The sequence below is a fragment of the Lipotes vexillifer genome, unplaced genomic scaffold (assembly GCF_000442215.2).
Source record: "Lipotes vexillifer unplaced genomic scaffold, Lipotes_vexillifer_v1.1 scaffold1080, whole genome shotgun sequence".
NCBI lineage: Eukaryota > Metazoa > Chordata > Mammalia > Artiodactyla > Lipotidae > Lipotes > Lipotes vexillifer.
The window spans coordinates 232,777-250,967 of NW_006770524.1; the positions used below are offsets into that span (position 1 = coordinate 232,777).

Genomic DNA, 18,191 nt, shown 5'->3' on the forward strand with positions numbered 1-18,191 from the left:
CAAGTGTGGAGCCCTTCTAAGTGCAGGGCTCTGTGTGACTGCACTGTCACATACCCATGAAGCTGGCCCCACTCCCTCACAAAATCCTAACTCCCGAGACCACTCTAAGGCAATGTCTCAGCCTATAGCTGTAGTGATGCCTGGACAGTGTCACAGATCCAAGGCCATCATGGGAAATCAAAGGAGACCAGGACACCTTGAGTCCACCAGAGAAAAAATTAACTTGTTATTAAAAAAAGCAACATAGCATGGTACATCCAGACAATGTAATGTTATTCAGCAATAAAAAAATATATATACGAGCTCTCAAGCCATGAAAAGACATGGAGGAAACTTGAATGCATATTGCTAAGTGGAAGTAGTCAATCTGAAAAGGCTACGTACTGTATGAATCCAACTATATGTCATTCTGGAAAAGGCAAAACTATGGAGACAGTAAAGAGATCAGTGGCTGCCAGGGGTTGGGAGAGAGAGGGATGAATAGGTGGAACACAGATGATTATTAGGGCAGTGAAACAATTCTGTATGATAGAGTAATGGTGGAAATATGTCATTACACATTTGTCAAAAGCCATAGATATACAACCCTAATGTCAACTATGGGCTTCAATTAGTAATAATGTGTCAATATTGGTTGGTTCATCAATTTTAACAACTGTACCACTCTCACACAAAACACAAATAATAGGGAAACTGTGGGAGGTGGTATATGAGAATTCTCGGTACTTGTTCATCAGTTCTTCTGTGAACCTAAAACTGCTTTAAAGAATACTCCCAGATTCCTGGATCTCATGACTGGTAAACAGTGTGAAGACATAAACATTTTGAAGTGCAGCCCCCCCAAATACCTGCCTGGTTCCTAAGAAAAGAGGGTCCCTGAGAGGTGGTGAAGAGCTCATGCTCTGGGATTTACCTGGCAAAGACTCGAGTAATTCCTGCACGACATCAGTGTGTCCAAACTGTGCTGCCACCACGGCTGGGTTGTCGTCGGTGGGCTCTGTTGGCAGCTCCACCAGTCTCTCAGTGAGAAGATACCGGACGGTCTCCAGATCCCCATAGGCCGCAGAGATGCTCAGGAGCTGGCCCTGGTCAAAACAGAACAGAGGCAGGATGTCAGCAAGACGAGTGCTGTTGGGAACTGCCAAGAAAACTGACTCTAAATGCTTCACGAAGTCCATGGGCAAGATTGGAGCTGTCCTGCCCAGGATGGCAGCACCAGCCACATGTGGCTGACGAGGCTTGAAATGTGGCTCATGCAAAGTGAGATGTGCTGAAAGTGTAAAATCACATGGGATTTCAAAGACCTAGTACGAAAAGGGTAAACTATCTTGTCAATAATTTTTATACTGATTACATGTTGAAATGATGATCTTTAATATATGCTGGTTAAATAAAATAGATTATTAAAATTCTACCTGTTTCTGTTTACTTTTTTAAATGTGACTACTAGAAAATTTGGTCTTTATAGATGTCTCATATTCTATTTCTTTGGAACAGCGTCATGAAAGATATCTCAGGCAGGTATCAAAATTCTTCATGTTGTTTGAATGTGCAAGCCAGGGCTGCTGTCCTGTGCCTTAGGTTTGTGCCTCTGAGAGCCCTCTTCTCACAGGAAGCCTGGTCTTTTTCTCAGTCAAAGGTCAGCACATGCCCCATCTCCTTGCTCACAGTGTCCCCTGCACTGGGAGGCCTCTGTCACCGTCTCTGCATAGCTAAAGCCTTTTCGGCTCTCTCACCGAGGCTGCAGTACCTTGAATGGACACTTCAAATGACCTGCCACACAGGTCATTTGACCCTGAACACATGCTCTCCTGTATTGCTTTAAAGTCAGGTTTCTTAAGATATAATTTATACATAGTAAATTCACCCTTTTTAGTGCACTTTGATGAATTTTGACTAGGTATAACTCAATCACAATCACCACCAGCAAGAGCTAGACTATTCCATTGTCCCCCAAAAGCCATCTTGTATTTGTGTGTACCCACCCCCATGTCTGGCTCCTCTGCTAGACTGTGGGTTCCTCAGTCCAGTGTCATGCTGGTTCTCCACTGAAGAGTCAGGCACAGGACACTGATGTTGGTGCCAAATGGACATGCCATGTTGAATCCTGGCTCTGACACTTACCACCTATGTGTCTTTGGACAACTGCCTTGACAGCACTGTACTCCAGTTCCCTCATAATAAAATGGGGATCATTACAACTCCCCTTAATCTCCTTCATGTCAGGCATTGAGGGAAGTGGGTATAAGGAACCCAGCTCACAGAGGGCAGCCATGCTAACGAATTTGTGAGTGGGCCAACCCATGAATGCATGGGCGTGATATCACAACCAGGGCAGACTACTGACACGGGCAGAGGGAGGCACAGACTCCAGGCTGTCTGCTGAACAGCCCTCCTTGTGGGAGGCCACCCAGTGTCAACCCAAGGCTGCCAACAAGTCTGACCTGCTCATGTGTGCATCCCAGTTCTCCCCATAAGAAGAGAGGCCTTTGGCCATATATGATGTGAATTCATAATAGAAGGAATTAAAAATGCCCTCCCCTCAATAATTCTCAAGCACATGTACTTGCCAATTTCCCCCCCAAAATTCTCTTACAATTTTGAGAACAGGTTTAGTAATTATTTCCAACTATTAATTATATGGAGACATTAAACCTGTGCTAATCAAAGTATTGCATCAGTAAAGTGCTTCCATGGTTAACAGCCAATAAGAATTTCCCACAAGGACCAGAATGTGGCAATGGTCTTTCATGCTGTAGGTGGGCAAGATGGTTGATCTCTACAAGCTTTTTGGAAAAGTTTCGCATGTGTTTCAAAATTTAAAAATTGCTCACACCCATATTCTCAATTCCTGTTAACCTAGGCTGAGAAAATATATTGACAATAAGAAAAGGATTAGGCAAAAAACATTCAATACAGCATGATTTATAGTAGTAAAAAATTAGAAACAATACAAATATCTAACCAAAAGGAATAGCCAGGTAAGTGACACTGTCTCTACTAGATGGAATGTCATGTAGCCATGGAAGGTGACGCCCATAAGGAACTTATACAGAAAATTATTCATATAATATTATGTGAGAAAAAGCAGTATGCAAAACTATACATAAATAGAATTGTATCTATATTAGAAACAATAACAACGACAAAATGAATGTTCAGATCAGCAGCCTGGAAGAGAGTATAGCAAAAATGCTAAGTGGGATTGTTTGGATGGATTAGGAATATGATTACTTTTTTGTTCTTTTTTTCTTTACTTTTATATATTTAAAAAATTTTCTTTTTTGAGCATGTACTATTTTTATAGTGGAAAAAAGTGTAAAAGAATATATTAAGTTAAACCTTCAGATTGCCATTTTGTCCTTTATATTTCTGTGACCCCCTCCGGGTCCCCTGGGAAGGCAGGAGCAGTGTGCTTAGGTGATGACAGGCTGAGAAGTCCACTCGAAAGGACTGGCACCCGTAAGTTTACATGAGAAACAAGGGATTCAGAACACAATAGAAATCCTCATTATGATTATAATGATAACAAGAAAACAACTTTAGTGGTAACCTTCACCCAACCTGGGTCCCCAGCTCTGGCCAGAGTTGACCTAACCTTTTCCAGCTGGGACGTGCTCTCATCACAAGCTTCTCTGAGCAGGTGCTGGGCTCTGCTGGCGTCTCCTCGCTTGTATGCGGCATGAATGCCTTCCGTCCTGGGGCTCCGTGCTGTGGGGTCGCCACCTGGCACGGATAGTTTGCTGCCCATATCCCCGGCACCTGGGTGGACAAAAGCACACACACAGCATGACCTCCACTGCCAGCGCTGCTCTTAGGAATCATCAGAGAGTGGGATGTGCTCTCCAAGACATAAATCTGGAGGCTTTAGCAAGAGAAAGGGGTTGCCCTGAAATGCTGCCAATGTCACCAAGTATAGCAGACTTTGGCACCTGCACTCTGCTGGAGGCTCTTCCTGCATGGGGCCATCTGTGAAGGCACGGGGAAGCTGAACACAGCTCGGGGAAGATTCTGCAGCTAGACGATGGCCTGGAGCGAGTGGGTCCAGGGCACCCGGGGCAGCTGCCTGGCAGGAAATTGCCAGGCTGACCTTACCAACAGCAACAGAGAAGCAAGGGCTTTGGTGGGAGAGCTAGTAGCCTGCCAAACTGTCCCACTGCTATATCCCTCAGAGGGATATGGTATCTAGTGGAGGAAGAAAGGCAGGTCAAATCCTGTGGGTGTGGAAATCTAGACTCTCTCTGCCTAGAAAACTCCACAAAGGCATGGGACTTAGAATGGCAGCCGTCATTCCATACTGTGCTGGGTCTGAAGACGCAGAAGTGAAAGCAGGCAGCCCTTAGAGTTCCCACTCTAGAACGCTTCATAATTAGAAGGTCTGTGGATCCCAAAAGGCTTCAGAGACTTCCTGCACATCCTAAAGTTGCACACAGAATTCTGTGTGTGTGTGTGTATATACATTTCTCTGGCGAGAAAATTCAAGGCTTCTACCAGATTTTCAAATGTGTTAGGGAACCAGAGTTAAAAGTTTTATCTCTACAGATATTACAGAAAAGACTACAATGAATGAGGAGTTAAACTTTGATTGTGTTGAGTGACAGCAGAAATGGGGACAGAATTCTATCATTCTTGGCCAAGTTCACAGCTTGTAAGAGGTAAACTGGGACTGAAGTTTGGTTCACGAGCTCTCAGGCTGGGGCTAAACCCACTCCATCTCTTTGCTACCTCTTTGAAGGGATTAAAAAACAGGTTTTTATAAATGTAAAAATGTAAATGCTGAGGAAGGTTGGCTTCCAAATATTGACATTACAAAAGCAAATCTCATTATAGCAGCTAACATTTGGAAAAATTTTTTTTTATATTTATTTTCAATAGCATAAAAATTACATGCTTAGAAATAAATTTTTTAAAAGATGGACAAGATCTATACCCTGAAAGCTATAAAACACTGCTGAGAGAAATTAAACAAGACCTATATAAATGGAAAGAAGTCTCATGTTCATGGATTAGAAGAATCAATATTGTTAAGATGTTAATTTACCCCAATTTTATCTATAGATTCAATGTAATCCCTACCATAATTCCAATAGGCTTTTTTGGGGGTAAAAATTAACAATCTGATCCTCAAATTTGTATGAAAATTCAAAGGATTTATAATATCCCAAGCAATCTTGAAAAAGAAGAGTTGGATGACATATACTACCTGATTTCAAGTCTTACTATAACTCTATAATAATCAAGGCAGTGTGGTAATAGATCCATGGAACAGAATAGAAAGTTGAGAAATAGACCCATACTTGTACACCCAATTAATTTTTGATAAAGGGTGCTAACACAATGAGAAATGCAAAAATCTTTTCAATAAGTGGTGCTGGAACAACTGCACATCCATTGAATAAAAAGAGACTCGGACCCCTACTTCTCACCACACACAAAAATTACTTTGAGATGGATCATGGATTTAAACATAAAGGTTAAAATTGTAGCGCTTCTAGGAAAAAAAATCACAGGAGAATATTTTTATGACTTGAGAGTAGGCAAAGCTTCCTTAGATGGGACACAGAAAGTAATAACCATGAAAAGAAAAAAATTCCTAAATTAGACTTTAACAAAACTTAAAACTCCTCATCAAAAGGTTGATCTACCATTTAAAAATTATTTACTATTTGAAAATGAGTAGGCAAGTTACATACTGGAAGAAAATAGTTGCAAAACATATATCCAAAAAAGGAATGGTATTCAGAAAATAGAAAGAACTGCTGGCAGAGCTGGAACTCCCGGCTCGGGGTCTTTTCCCTCCGCCGTCACGGAACTGCCCCAGAGCCCGAGGGGAGGGTGGCCTCACTGACGCTGCCAGCTCTGGAGGGGCCTCAGTGCCCGAAGCCGCAACAGTCGTGGGGACGGCCGGCCGGATCACTCATCCTGGGGTAAGCCAGCTGCTATGTCAGGAGGACAATCAAGCAGCCCTAAGGAGAGATCCACGTGGCAAGGAACTGAGGCCTCTTACCTACAGCCACGTGAAATCATCGTACCTACGGGAAGATGACGGAAGAGTAAGACGTGGAGATCACTTTCCTCCCCACAGATACACCAGAAATACATCTACACGTGGAACAACTCCTAAAGAACACCTACTGAACTTTGGCAGAAGACCTCAGACGTCCCAAAAGGCAAGAAAGTCCCCACGTACCTGGGTAGGGCAAAAGAAAAAAGAATAAACAGAGACAAAAGGATAGTGACGGGACCTGCACCAGTGGGAGGGAGCCGTGAAGAAGGAAAGATTTCCTCACACTAGAAAGCACCTTCGCGGGCGGAGACTGCGGGTGGCGGAGGAGGAAGCTTCGGAGCCGCGGAGTAGAGCACAGCAAAAGGGGTGCGGAGGGAAAAGCGGAGAGATTCCCGCACAGAGGATCGGTGGCGACCGGCACTCACCAGGCCGAGAGGCTTGTCTGTGCACCCAACGGGGTGGGCAGGGGCTGGGAGCTGAGGCTCGGGCTTCCGTCGGAGCACAGGGAGAGGACTGAGGTTGGCGGCGTGAACACAGCCTGCAGGGGGTTAGTGCACCATGGTTAGCCGGGAGGGAGTCCGGGGAAAAGTCTGGACCTGCCGAAGAGGCAAGAGACTTTTTCTTCCCTCTTTGTTTCCTGGTGTGCGAGGAGAGGGGATTAAGAGCGCTGCTTAAAGGAGCTCCAGAGACGGGCGCGAGCCGCGGCTAAAAGCGAGGACCCCAGAGACGGGCATGAGATACTAAGGCTGCTGCTGCTGCAACCAAGAAGCCAGTGTGTAAGCACAGGTCACTATCCACACCCCGCTTCTGGGGAGCCTGTGCAGCTCGCCACTGCCAGGGTCCTGGGATCCAGGGAGAACTTGCCCAGGAGAACGCACCGCGCGCCTCAGGCTGGTGCAATGTCATGTCGGCCTCCGCTGCCGCAGGCTCGCCCCGCACTCCGTACCCCTCCCTCCCCCGAGCCTGAGTAAGCCAGAGTCCCCGAAGCAGCTGCTCCTTTAACCCCATCCTGTCTGAGCGAAGAACAGACGCCCTCCGGCGACCTATTCGCAGGGGTGGGGCCAAATCCAAAACTGAGACCCAGGAGCTCTGAGAACAACGAAGAGAAAGGGAAATCTCGCCCAGCAGCCGCAGAAGCAGCGGATTAAAGCTCCACAACCAACTTGATGTACCCTGCATCTGTGGAATACATGAATAGACAAAGAATCATCCCAAATTGAGGAGGTGGACTTTGAGAGCAAGATTTATTATTTTTTCCCCTTTTCCTCTTTTTGTGAGTGTGTATGTGTATGCTTCTGTGTGAGATTTTGTCTGTATAGCTTTGCTTCCACCATTTGTCCTAGGCTTCTATCCGTCCATTTTTTTTTCTTAAAAAAATATTTTTTCTTAATAATTTTTTATTTTAATAACTTTATTTTATCTTACTTTATTTTATTTTATATTTTCTTCTTTTCCTTCCTTCCCTCCTTCCTTCCTTCCTTCCTCCCTCCCTCCATTCTTCCTTCCTTCCTTCTCTTTCTTTCCTTCCTCCCTCCCTCCCTTCTTTTTCTTTCTTTCTTTCTTTCCCTTTCTTTCTTTCTTTCTTTCTACTTTTTTTCCCTTTTATTCTCAGCTGTGTGGATGAAAGGCTCTTGGTGCTGCAGCCAGGAGTCAGTGCTGTGCCTCTGAGGTGGGAGAGCCAACTTCAGGACACTGGTCCACAAGAGAACAGCCAGCTCCACATAATATCAAATGGCGAAAATCTCCCAGAGTTCTCTATCTCAACACCAGCACCCAGCTTCACTCAACGACCAGCAAGCTACAGTGTGGGACACCCTATGCCAAACAATTAGCAAGACAGGAACACAACCCCACCCATTAGCAGAGAGGCTGCCTAAAATCATAATAAGTCCACAGACACCCCAAAACACACCAGACGTGGACCTGCCCACCCGAAAGACAAGATCCAGCCTCATCCACCAGAACACAGGCACTAGTCCCCTCACCAGGAAGCCTACACAACCCAAAGAACCAACTTTAGCCACTGGGGACAGATACCAAAAACAACAGGAACTATGAACCTGCAGCCTACAAAAAGGAGACCCCAAACACAGTAAGGTAAACGAAATGAGAAGACAAAAAAACACACAGCAGATGAAGGAACAAGATAAAAACCCACCAGACCTAGCAAATGAAGAGGAAATAGGCAGTCTACCTGAAAAAGAATTCAGAATAATGATAGTAAAGATGATCCAAAATCGTGGAAATAGAACAGACAAAATGCAAGAAACATTTAACAAGGACCTAGAAGAACTAAAGATGAAACAAGCAACGATGAACAACACAATAAATGAAATTAAAAATACTCTAGATGGGATCAATAGCAGAATAAATGATGCAGAAGAACAGATAAGTGACCTTGAAGATAAAATAGTGGAAATAACTACTGCAGAGCAGAATAAAGAAAAAAGAATGATAAGAACTGAGGACAATCTCAGAGACCTCTGGGACAACATTAAACGCACCAACATTCGAATTATAGGGGTTCCAGAAGAAGAAGAGAAAAAGAAAGGGACTGAGAAAATACTTGAAGAGATTATAGTTGAAAACTTCCCTAATATGGGAAAGGAAATAAGTAATCAAATCCAGGAAGCACAGAGAGTCCCATACAGAATAAACCCAAGGAGAAATATGCCAAGACACATATTAGTCAAACTGTTAAAAATTAAATACAAAGAAAACATATTAAAAGCAGGAAGGGAAAAACAACAAATAACACACAAGGGAATCCCCATAAGGTTAACAGCTGATCTTTCAGCAGAAACTCTGCAAGCCAGAAGGGACTGGCAGGACATATGTAGAGGGACGAAGGAGAAAAACCTGCAACCAAGATTACTCTACCCAGCAAGGATCTCATTCAGATTTGATGGAGAAATTAAAACCTTTACAGACAAGCAAAAGCTGAGAGAGTTCAGCACCACCAATCCAGCTTTACAACAAATGCTAAAGGAACTTCTCTAGGCAAGAAACACAAGAGAAGGAAAAGATCTACAATAACGAACCGAAAAAGTTAAGAAAATAGGAATAGGAACGTACATATTGATAATTACCTTAAATGTAAATGGACTCCCACCAAAAGACACAGATTGGCTGAATGGATACCAAAACAAGACCCATATATATGCTGTCTACAAGAGACCCACTTCAGACCTAGAGACACATACAGACTGAAAGTAAGGGGATGGAAAAAGATATTCCATGCAAATGGAAACCAAAAGAAAGCTGGAGTAGCAATTCTCATATCAGACAAAGTAGACTTTAAAATAAAGACTATTAGAAGAGACAAAGAAGGACACTACATAATGATCAAGGGATCGATCCAAGAAGAAGATATAACAATTATAAATATTTATGCACCCAAAATAGGAGCACCTCAATACATAAGGCAAATACTAACAGCCATAAAAGGGGAAATTGACAGTAACACATTCATAGTAGGGGACTTTAACACCCCACTTTCACCAATGGACAGATCATCCAAAATGAAAATAAATAAGGAAACACAAGCTTTAAATGATACATTAAACAAGATGGACTTAATTGATACTTATAGGACATTCCATCCAAAAATAACAGAATACATATTTTTCTCAAGTGCTCATGGAACATTCTCCAGGATAGAGCATAACTTGGGTCACAAATCAAGCCTTGGTAAATTTAAGAAAGTTGAAATTGTATCAAGTATCTTTTCTGACCACAACGCTATGAGACTAGATATTAATTACAGGAAAAGATCTGTAAAAAATACAAACACATGGAGGCTGATCAATACACTACTTAATAATGAAGTGAACACTGAAGAAATCAAAGAGGAAATAAAAAAATACCTAGAAACAAATGACAATGGAGACATGATGACCCTAAACCTATGGGATGCAGCAAAAGCAGTCCTAAGAAGGAAGTTTATAGCAATACAATCCTACCTTAAGAAACAGGAAACATCTCAAATAAACAACCTAACCCTGCACCTAAAGCAATTAGAGAAAGAAGAACAAAATACCCCAAAGTTAGCAGAAGGAAAGAAATCATAAAAACCAGGTCAGAAATAAATGAAAAAGAAATGAAGGCAACGATAGCAAAGATCAGTAAAACAGAAAGCTGGTTCTTTGAGAAGATAAACAAAATGGATAAACCACTAGCCAAACTCAACAAGAAAAAAAGGGAGAAGACTCAAATCAATAGAATTAGAAATGAAAAAGGAGAAGTAAAAACTGACACTGCAGAAATACAAAAGATCATGAGAGACTAATGCAAGCAACTCTATGCCAATAATATGGACAACCTGGAATAAATGGACAAATTATTAGAAATGCATAACCCGCTGAGAGTGAACCAGGAAGAAATAGAAAATATGAGCAGACCAATCACAAGCACTGAAATTGAAACGGTGATTAAAAATCTTCCAACAAACAAAAGCCCAGGACCAGATGGCTTCAAAGGTGAATTCTATCAAACATTTAGAGAAGAGCTAACACCTATCCTTCTCAAACTCTTCCAAAATATAGCAGAGGGAGGAACACTCCCAAACTCATTCTACGAGGCCACCATCACCTTGATACCAAAACCAGACAAGGATGTCACAAAGAAAGAAAACTACAGGCCAATATCACTGATGAACATAGATGCAAAAATCCTCAACAAAATACTAGCAAACAGAATCCAACAGCACATTAAAAGGATCATACACCATGATCAAGTGGGGTTTATTCCAGGAATGCAAGGATTCTTCAATATACGCAAATCTATCAATGTGATTAACCATATTAACAAATTGAAGGAGAAAAACCATATGATCATCTCAATAGATGCAGAGAAAGCTTTTGACAAAATTCAACACCCATTTATGATAAAAACCCTGCAGAAAGTAGGTGTAGAGGGAACTTTCCTCAATATAATAAAGGCCGTATATGACAAGCCCACAGCCAACATCATCCTCAATGGCGAAAAACTGAAAGCATTTCCACTAAGGTCAGGAACAAGACAAGGTTGCCCACTCTCACCACTCTTATTCAACATAGTTTTGGAAGTTTTAGCCACAGCAATCAGAGAAGAAGAAAAGGAAAAAAGAAATCCGAATCAGAAAAGAAGAAGTAAAGCTGTCACTGTTTGCAGATGACATGATACTATACATAGACAATCCTAAAGATGCCATCAGAAAACTACTAGAGCTAATCCATGAATGTGGTAAAGTAGCATATACAAAATTAATGCACAGAAATCTCTGGCATTCCTATACACTAATGATGAAAAATCTGAAAGTGAAATCAAGAAAACACTCCCATTTACCACTGCAACAAAAAGAATAAAATATCTAGGAATAAACCTACCTAAGGAGACAAAAGACCTGTATGCAGAAAATTATAAGACATTGATGAAAGAAATTAAAGATGATACAAATAGATGGAGAGATATACCATGTTCTTGGATTGGAAGAATCAAGAATTGTAAAAATGAAAGAATTGTAAAAATGACTCTACTACCCAAAGCAATCTACAGATTCAATGCAATCCCTATCAAACCACCACTGGCATTTTTCACAGAACTAGAACAAAAAATTTCACAATTTGTAAGGAAACACCAAAGACCTCGAATAGCCAAAGCAATCTTGAGAAAGAATAACAGAGCTGGAGGAATCAGGCTCCCTGACTTCAGACTGTACTGCAAAGCTACAGTAATCAAGACAGTATGGTACTGGCAGGAAAACAGAAAGATAGATCAATGGAACAGGATAGAAAGCCCAGAGATAAACCCACGCACATATGGTCACCTTATCTTTGATAAAGGAGGCAGGAATGTACAGTGGAGAAAGGACAGCCTCTTCAATAAGTGGTGCTGGGAAAACTGGACAGGTACATGTAAAAGTATGAGATTAGATCACTCCCTAACACCATACACAAAAATAAGCTCAAAATGGATTAAAGACCTAAATGTAAGGCCAGAAACTATCAAACTCTTAGAGGAAAACATAGGCAGAACACTCTATGACATAAATCACAGCAAGATCCTTTTTGACCCATCTCCTAGAGAAATGGAAATAAAAACAAAAATAAACAAATGGGACCTAATGAAACTTCAAAGCTTTTGCACAGCAAAGGAAACCATAAACAAGACCAAAAGACAGCCCTAGAATGGGAGAAAATATTTGCAAATGAAGCGACTGACAAAGGATTAATCTCCAAAATTTATAAGCAGCTCATGCAGCTCAATAACAAAAAAACAAACAACCCAATCCAAAAATGGGCAGAAGACCTAAATAGACATTTCTCCAAAGAAGATAAACAGATTGCCAACAAACACATGAAAGAGTGCTCAACATGATTAATCATTAGAGAAATGCAAATCAAAGCTACAATGAGATATCATCTCACACCAATCAGAATGGCCATCATCAAAAAATCTACAAACAATAAATGCTGGAGAGGGTGTGGAGAAAAGGGAACACTCTTGCACTGTTGGTGAGAATGTGAATTGGTACAGCCACTATGGAGAACAGTATGGAGGTTCCTTCAAAAAACTACAAATAGAACTGCCATACGACCCACCAATCCCACTACTGGGCATATACCCTGAGAAAACCATAATTCAAAAAGAGTCATGTACCAGAATGTTCATTGCAGCTCTATTTACAATAGCTTGGAGGTGGAAACAACCTAAGTGTCCATCACTGAATGAATGAATAAAGACTATGTGGCACATATATACAATGGACTATTACTCAGCCATAATAAGAAACGAAATTGAGCTATTTGTAATGAGGTGGATGGACCTAGAGTCTGTCATACAGAGTGAAGTAAGTCAGAAAGAGAAAGACAAATAGCGTATGCTAACACATATATATGGAATTTAAGAAAAAAAAATGTCATGAAGAACCTAGGGGTAAGACAGGAATAAAGACACAGACCTACTAGAGAGTGGACTTGGGGTTATGGGAAAGGTGAGGGGTAATCTGTGACAAAGCGAGAGAGTGGCGTGGACATATATACACTACCAAACGTAAAATAGATAGCTAGTGGGAAGCAGCCGCATAGCACAGGGAGATCTGCTCGGTGCTTTGTGACCGCCTGGGGGGGTGGGATGGGGAGAGTGGGAGGGAGGGAGATGCAAGAGGGAAGGGGCGTATGTATATGTATAGCTGATTCATTTTGTTGTAATGCAGAAACTAGCACACCATTGTGGAGAATTATACTCCAATAAAGATGTAAAAAAAAAAAAAAAAAAGAAAGAACTCCTATAAGTCGATAATAAAGGACAAACAATCCAGGTAAAAATGAGCAAAGATTTGAACAGCAGAAGATATTCTAAAAGCTCAGTATAATTAGTCATTAGGGAAATGCAAGTTAAACACCACTACACTCCCACCAAAATCACTAAAATACTAACAATACTTGGTGAGGATATGGAGCAACGAGAACATTCATACCTTATTGGTTGTGTCTAAAATGGTACAACCACTTTGGAAACAAGTCTGGTGGTTCCTTACAAAACTAAGTATATACCTACCCTATGACTCATTTATTCTATTCTTAGGTATTTACCCAAGAACAATATGTGTAAAAAATATATCCAAGAATGTTCATGGCAACTTTATTCATGGTGTTTCCAAACTGTAAATAGCAAAGGTGTCCAACAACAGGAGAATGAATAAATAACTACTGTGGTATAGTAACTACTCAGCAATCAAAAGGAATAAATTACTGATCCATGAAATGATTGATGGGAATCTCAAAACACAATGCCGAGTGAAAGAATGACTGCACAAAATGATCCCATTTATATTCTGTTCTAATCAGTGGTGGGAAAAAAATCAGAACAGTGGTTCCTGAGGGTGGGGACAGCCATGAAGTTTACCAGTGGAGGGGCATGAGGAAATTGTTTGGGTGATGGTTCTTTATCTTGATGATGTTTTTAGTACACAGGTGTTGGTATTTGTCAAAACTTATCGAATAGTCTAATGAAGGTATGTGCATTTTACTTTATATAAATTTTACCTAAAATATTATAAATAATATTGAACTATAGTCAACAGTATGAATACTGAAGCACTTGAGGGTGAAAAGTACAGATATTTCCAATTTACTTTGAAATGCATTAAAAATAATGGATTGATGGATGGATAGAAGAACAGATAGAAATGAGAGCAATTTTAGAAAATGTTAATGGTAAAATCTAGGTGGTGGGTATATGGATGCACATGGTTCAGTTCTTTCAGTTTCACTGTATGTTTGGAATTTTTCATAACAAAATATTGGGAGAAGTGAATCAGAATAACATATCCTAAATGGAAGGCCTGCCATATGGCATACTGAACGAGCTCCACCACCAGCCCAGAAAAATCCTGCTCTGGAAAAAGGGAAAGACAAGTTGCTTACAGTGAAGCCCCTTGATACCATCCAGGGTCTTTACAGCTTACTCTAAGCCATGAGTATTTCAAAGGCAACCATTCTGAAAAGCCACGTTAAGTGGATTTCATGAGTGTCACGCACAATCTGCATCCTTCCTGAAACACCAATACAAGACTGCTGTGTCTGAATGGAGATTACTGGTGTTTTTTTTTTTTTTGGCTATGCATTTTTGGAAAGGGGTATCAAAAAAGGGCTTAGTGTGTAAGTGGTTATACATGTGAATAAGGCAGTTTCACATCCCATCACACACTAACAGTCCCCATTAATTATTAACAGTCAGAGACTAAGACATTTGAGAGTCAGCTGCAGGGAGAAGCCATTGGCAGGGTAAGAAGAAGGCAGAATCCACGGCCGCGTCATCCATCAGAAGAGGCACTTAATTATGTCACTGCTCATCTTTCAGAATTAAACAAATATCCTCCTTATCTCTGTAAAAGACAGGTGCACGTGTGTGAGGAGGTATAAAGTAACCTCTTCTGTTCACATTAGGAACATAAATTTTAAAAGTTCACCTTTATGCCCAAGTTAAGCAACACTGAGAAGGTAGAACCAAGGACATAGGATGCATGTGAAATTACAAGGGTGGTTTTACTTTAACTTGATTTATAAATAATGCAAGATATGTGGAATAAATGACATACTAAGAAACAAGACTCTGCTCAGTTCTATTTACATATATATATATATATATATATATATATATATATATATATATTTAATGCTGTGGTGTTTTCAGTTTGAATCTGATTTTCTTAAGTTGCATGGACAACACATGTACACTCTCACTGACCCAAGAGCTGGGGGGTCTTGTCCAATCAAATTGTTGGAAGGACATTATGGGAAAACATCAGGTAATGCATGTGCATTTAATTTACTCTGCTAACTTCATTTAATTTCCTGAAATCATAAAGAGAATGGTTAACATATATTTAAATTAAAAAAAAAAAAAAAAAAGGACCAAAATGCTAATGATAAGTATTAATGATGAGCTGGGGGGAATTAGTGATAAGATTAGAAAGGATTTTTCTTTATTTCCTAAATTCCCTGTAATGGAATTATATGACTGCTTTATTTAAAACTTTAAAGAAGTTAGATAAGTAATAAAAGAACACATTCTTATTGAAAAAAATTAAATAGTACAGAGATACATCATGTAAGGCAGAACCCCTCCTCCCCACCATGAAACACCTTTTCTTGGATGTAAATATTTACTTTAATAGTAATTTTTTTTTACAAAAATACTACAGTTTTATATTTGAGAATTGGTGTCCTTTGATTTAAACTTAAATCGGGGTAATTGTATGTATGTATACTATTTGAGATTATTTAGTTATTTGTGCCTATTAATCAACCATTATCTGTAATTATATTCTTTTACACAGTAAAACATCACAGTTCTAAATATTTTGCTCATACAGATTTAAAATTCATACTAAAAATATAACCCCCCAAACTTACTCTATTTCAATACAATATTAATGTAGCAAACAAGTAACTCGGACTAGTAGGAAAATAATAGTAGAACATTAGAATGATTCAATGTCAAATTTTTTTTTAAATCCTTTTTGTTCTTTATTACAATAGGTGTAATTATTTTCCTAAATAGCAATGAAAATTCCATATACATATATATACTACAACCAGGCATCTTAATTGTTTGGGTGATGGTTCTGTATCTTGAATTAATGTAAAGTTAATATGCATAACAAAGAAGGTAACAAAAAAACTAGGAGAAAGGGAAACCATTAGCACAGTTCATTTTTATTTTTAAGGTTTGGCCAGTGTTGCTTGTTTGTTTTTAGGAAAGTGTCAATTAGAAGTAATTAGAAGCAAGAACGAGTGAGGGAAAGCTATAAATGTAGTGAATGAGTAGCATTATGGATTCAGCACATGTAGACTTACTCAAGGATACAAGAAATATTTAGGGTAAGCTGTGAGGTGATAAGTGAACATATTCCTGGTGGGTGATAAATGTTAGTATCTACACAGCCTCGTATTTAAATATGCTGGACACGGACAGTAAATTAAAAGTTCATTATGTGAAAAAGTATTTGGTTAAACAATATTTAAAAACCTATGAAACCAGAACATCATTTAGTCCTTGATAATCACTTTCAATTTAATATTCTATTTATAAAAAAATACTTTCAGTAACACTGTATATTTCACATATTCAGCCATTTCTAGGAGAAATGTTTTTAGTTCCTAATAACTCAATCTCTAAATGTTATTTCTGTAATTCAAGTTGTAGAAAAACAAATTATTCTGACTACAGGAAAACTAACAGAAATTATTCTTCTCCTTTATTTTGGGAAAGTAATAAAACAGAATTCCATGAATGTTATAGAATGATGTCTGGCTGTACAAGCCATGTCACTTACACTAATAGTTCACTGTGGCCTTCCCCATCTTAAAGAGAGTCCTCCTTTGTCTGCTGATTCTGAGTCTGTTCTGTCCTTATATCCTAAGGAGACATTCTTCCCTTTTCTTCTAGAACAGTATTTGTTAACTCATACCTCCCAACCCAATAATGAGAATAAAATTCTCTCTCTACTGCTTTTTTCCTACGAATCTAGGACAATGGAGAGGTAATATGAAAGTGACTTTAATTCTATCAGTTCTATATGTTGGTCTCTTACGTATATATATTATACATTTAATTCTCTCGTCCCCGTCAAAGAACGCATGCATGACAGAAGGCAAATGCTCTCTCTTGATATGAAATCTGTGGCATCCTCTGTACATCCTGGAAAAGACACTAACGTTTTACTTGAATATATACTTTTTTAAAAATTACATTTACCTCCATCAATAGAGTAGCAAAAGGTAAACATATATCTAACAACCCAGAGTTCACTACAGAATAAACAAGAGTAAACTTTAGGATGCTACCGACCTGGTCATAATTGTTTAATGACCTTCCTGTGCCATCCTCCATCGAGTCCCTGTGTGGCCAAACCCGGGAGTTGGGGGCTGTCCCTCCCCAGAGGTGACGCCCTCCTGGCACTGCAGTGGCTCACCCACTGTTGCCCTGGGCTTACCGGCCTCCAGCAAGAAGGATGCTTCTTTCTTTGCCAGCTGTCACTCTAGGGGTTTAGCCTCAGCAGCAGTTTTCATCTCTGGGTCACATTACAGTGAAATCCAACCCTTTATTTCTTCGGGGAAGAGGCAGAGATTGGGGGGTGTAGAGGGCGACATGACCTCAGGGTGACTCTCAGCAGTAATTCCTCACTGACTCCAGATGGCTGGTGCTCAGCCCCATCAAGCTGGGCCATCAGACCCAGCATCAGAAAAGAGAGCAAAGACAGCAGTGGCATTCACCAGGGGCCTGGCTCACGGCTCACGTAGAGCAGAGCTCCAGCCACGCAGGCTGAGCGTTTCTCATACCAGCAAAGCCTCCCAGCACAGATGTAAAACTTCTCTGTGGATATTCTCACCAAATCACTGGAAATGAATTTTTGTTAATAAAAGGGGCATGGGCGGTTATACCTATGAGCAGGCTGTGCAGAGGGAAATCGCACATAAAAGTGCAGTTTTCTTTAGAAACAAAACATACAATTAATTATTAAGATTCCATGTTATGTCCACCTGACAGTGAAAAATTTAATGAGTTCTAATTTCATTGCTGGCCAGAGTGTGGTGAAAACTGTACACTTGTCAATGTGGGAAGGCTTACTGAGACAGGCTGGGACCTGGGACCCTTTGCTGTAGTGCTGCAATGCTTGCACCTGGACATATGTCTT

At 40.2% G+C, this 18,191-nt stretch overlaps 1 protein-coding gene and 1 pseudogene across 1 annotated transcript in view; one reads left to right on the forward strand and one right to left on the reverse strand.

Annotated features, from left to right (window-relative positions):
- LRRK1 (leucine rich repeat kinase 1) overlaps positions 1-18,191 on the reverse strand; it is a 117,095-nt gene that overhangs the window by 71,263 nt on the left and 27,641 nt on the right. Inside the window, exons 2-3 of the mRNA XM_007446137.1 lie at positions 3,599-3,762; positions 914-1,085 (exon numbers count right to left, since the gene is read on the reverse strand). Of these exons, the coding sequence (XP_007446199.1) occupies positions 914-1,085; positions 3,599-3,762 (336 nt within the window). The remainder of the gene's footprint in view (positions 1-913; positions 1,086-3,598; positions 3,763-18,191) is intronic.
- LOC103083252 (60S ribosomal protein L39 pseudogene) overlaps positions 4,025-18,191 on the forward strand; it is a 29,025-nt pseudogene continuing 14,858 nt past the window's right edge.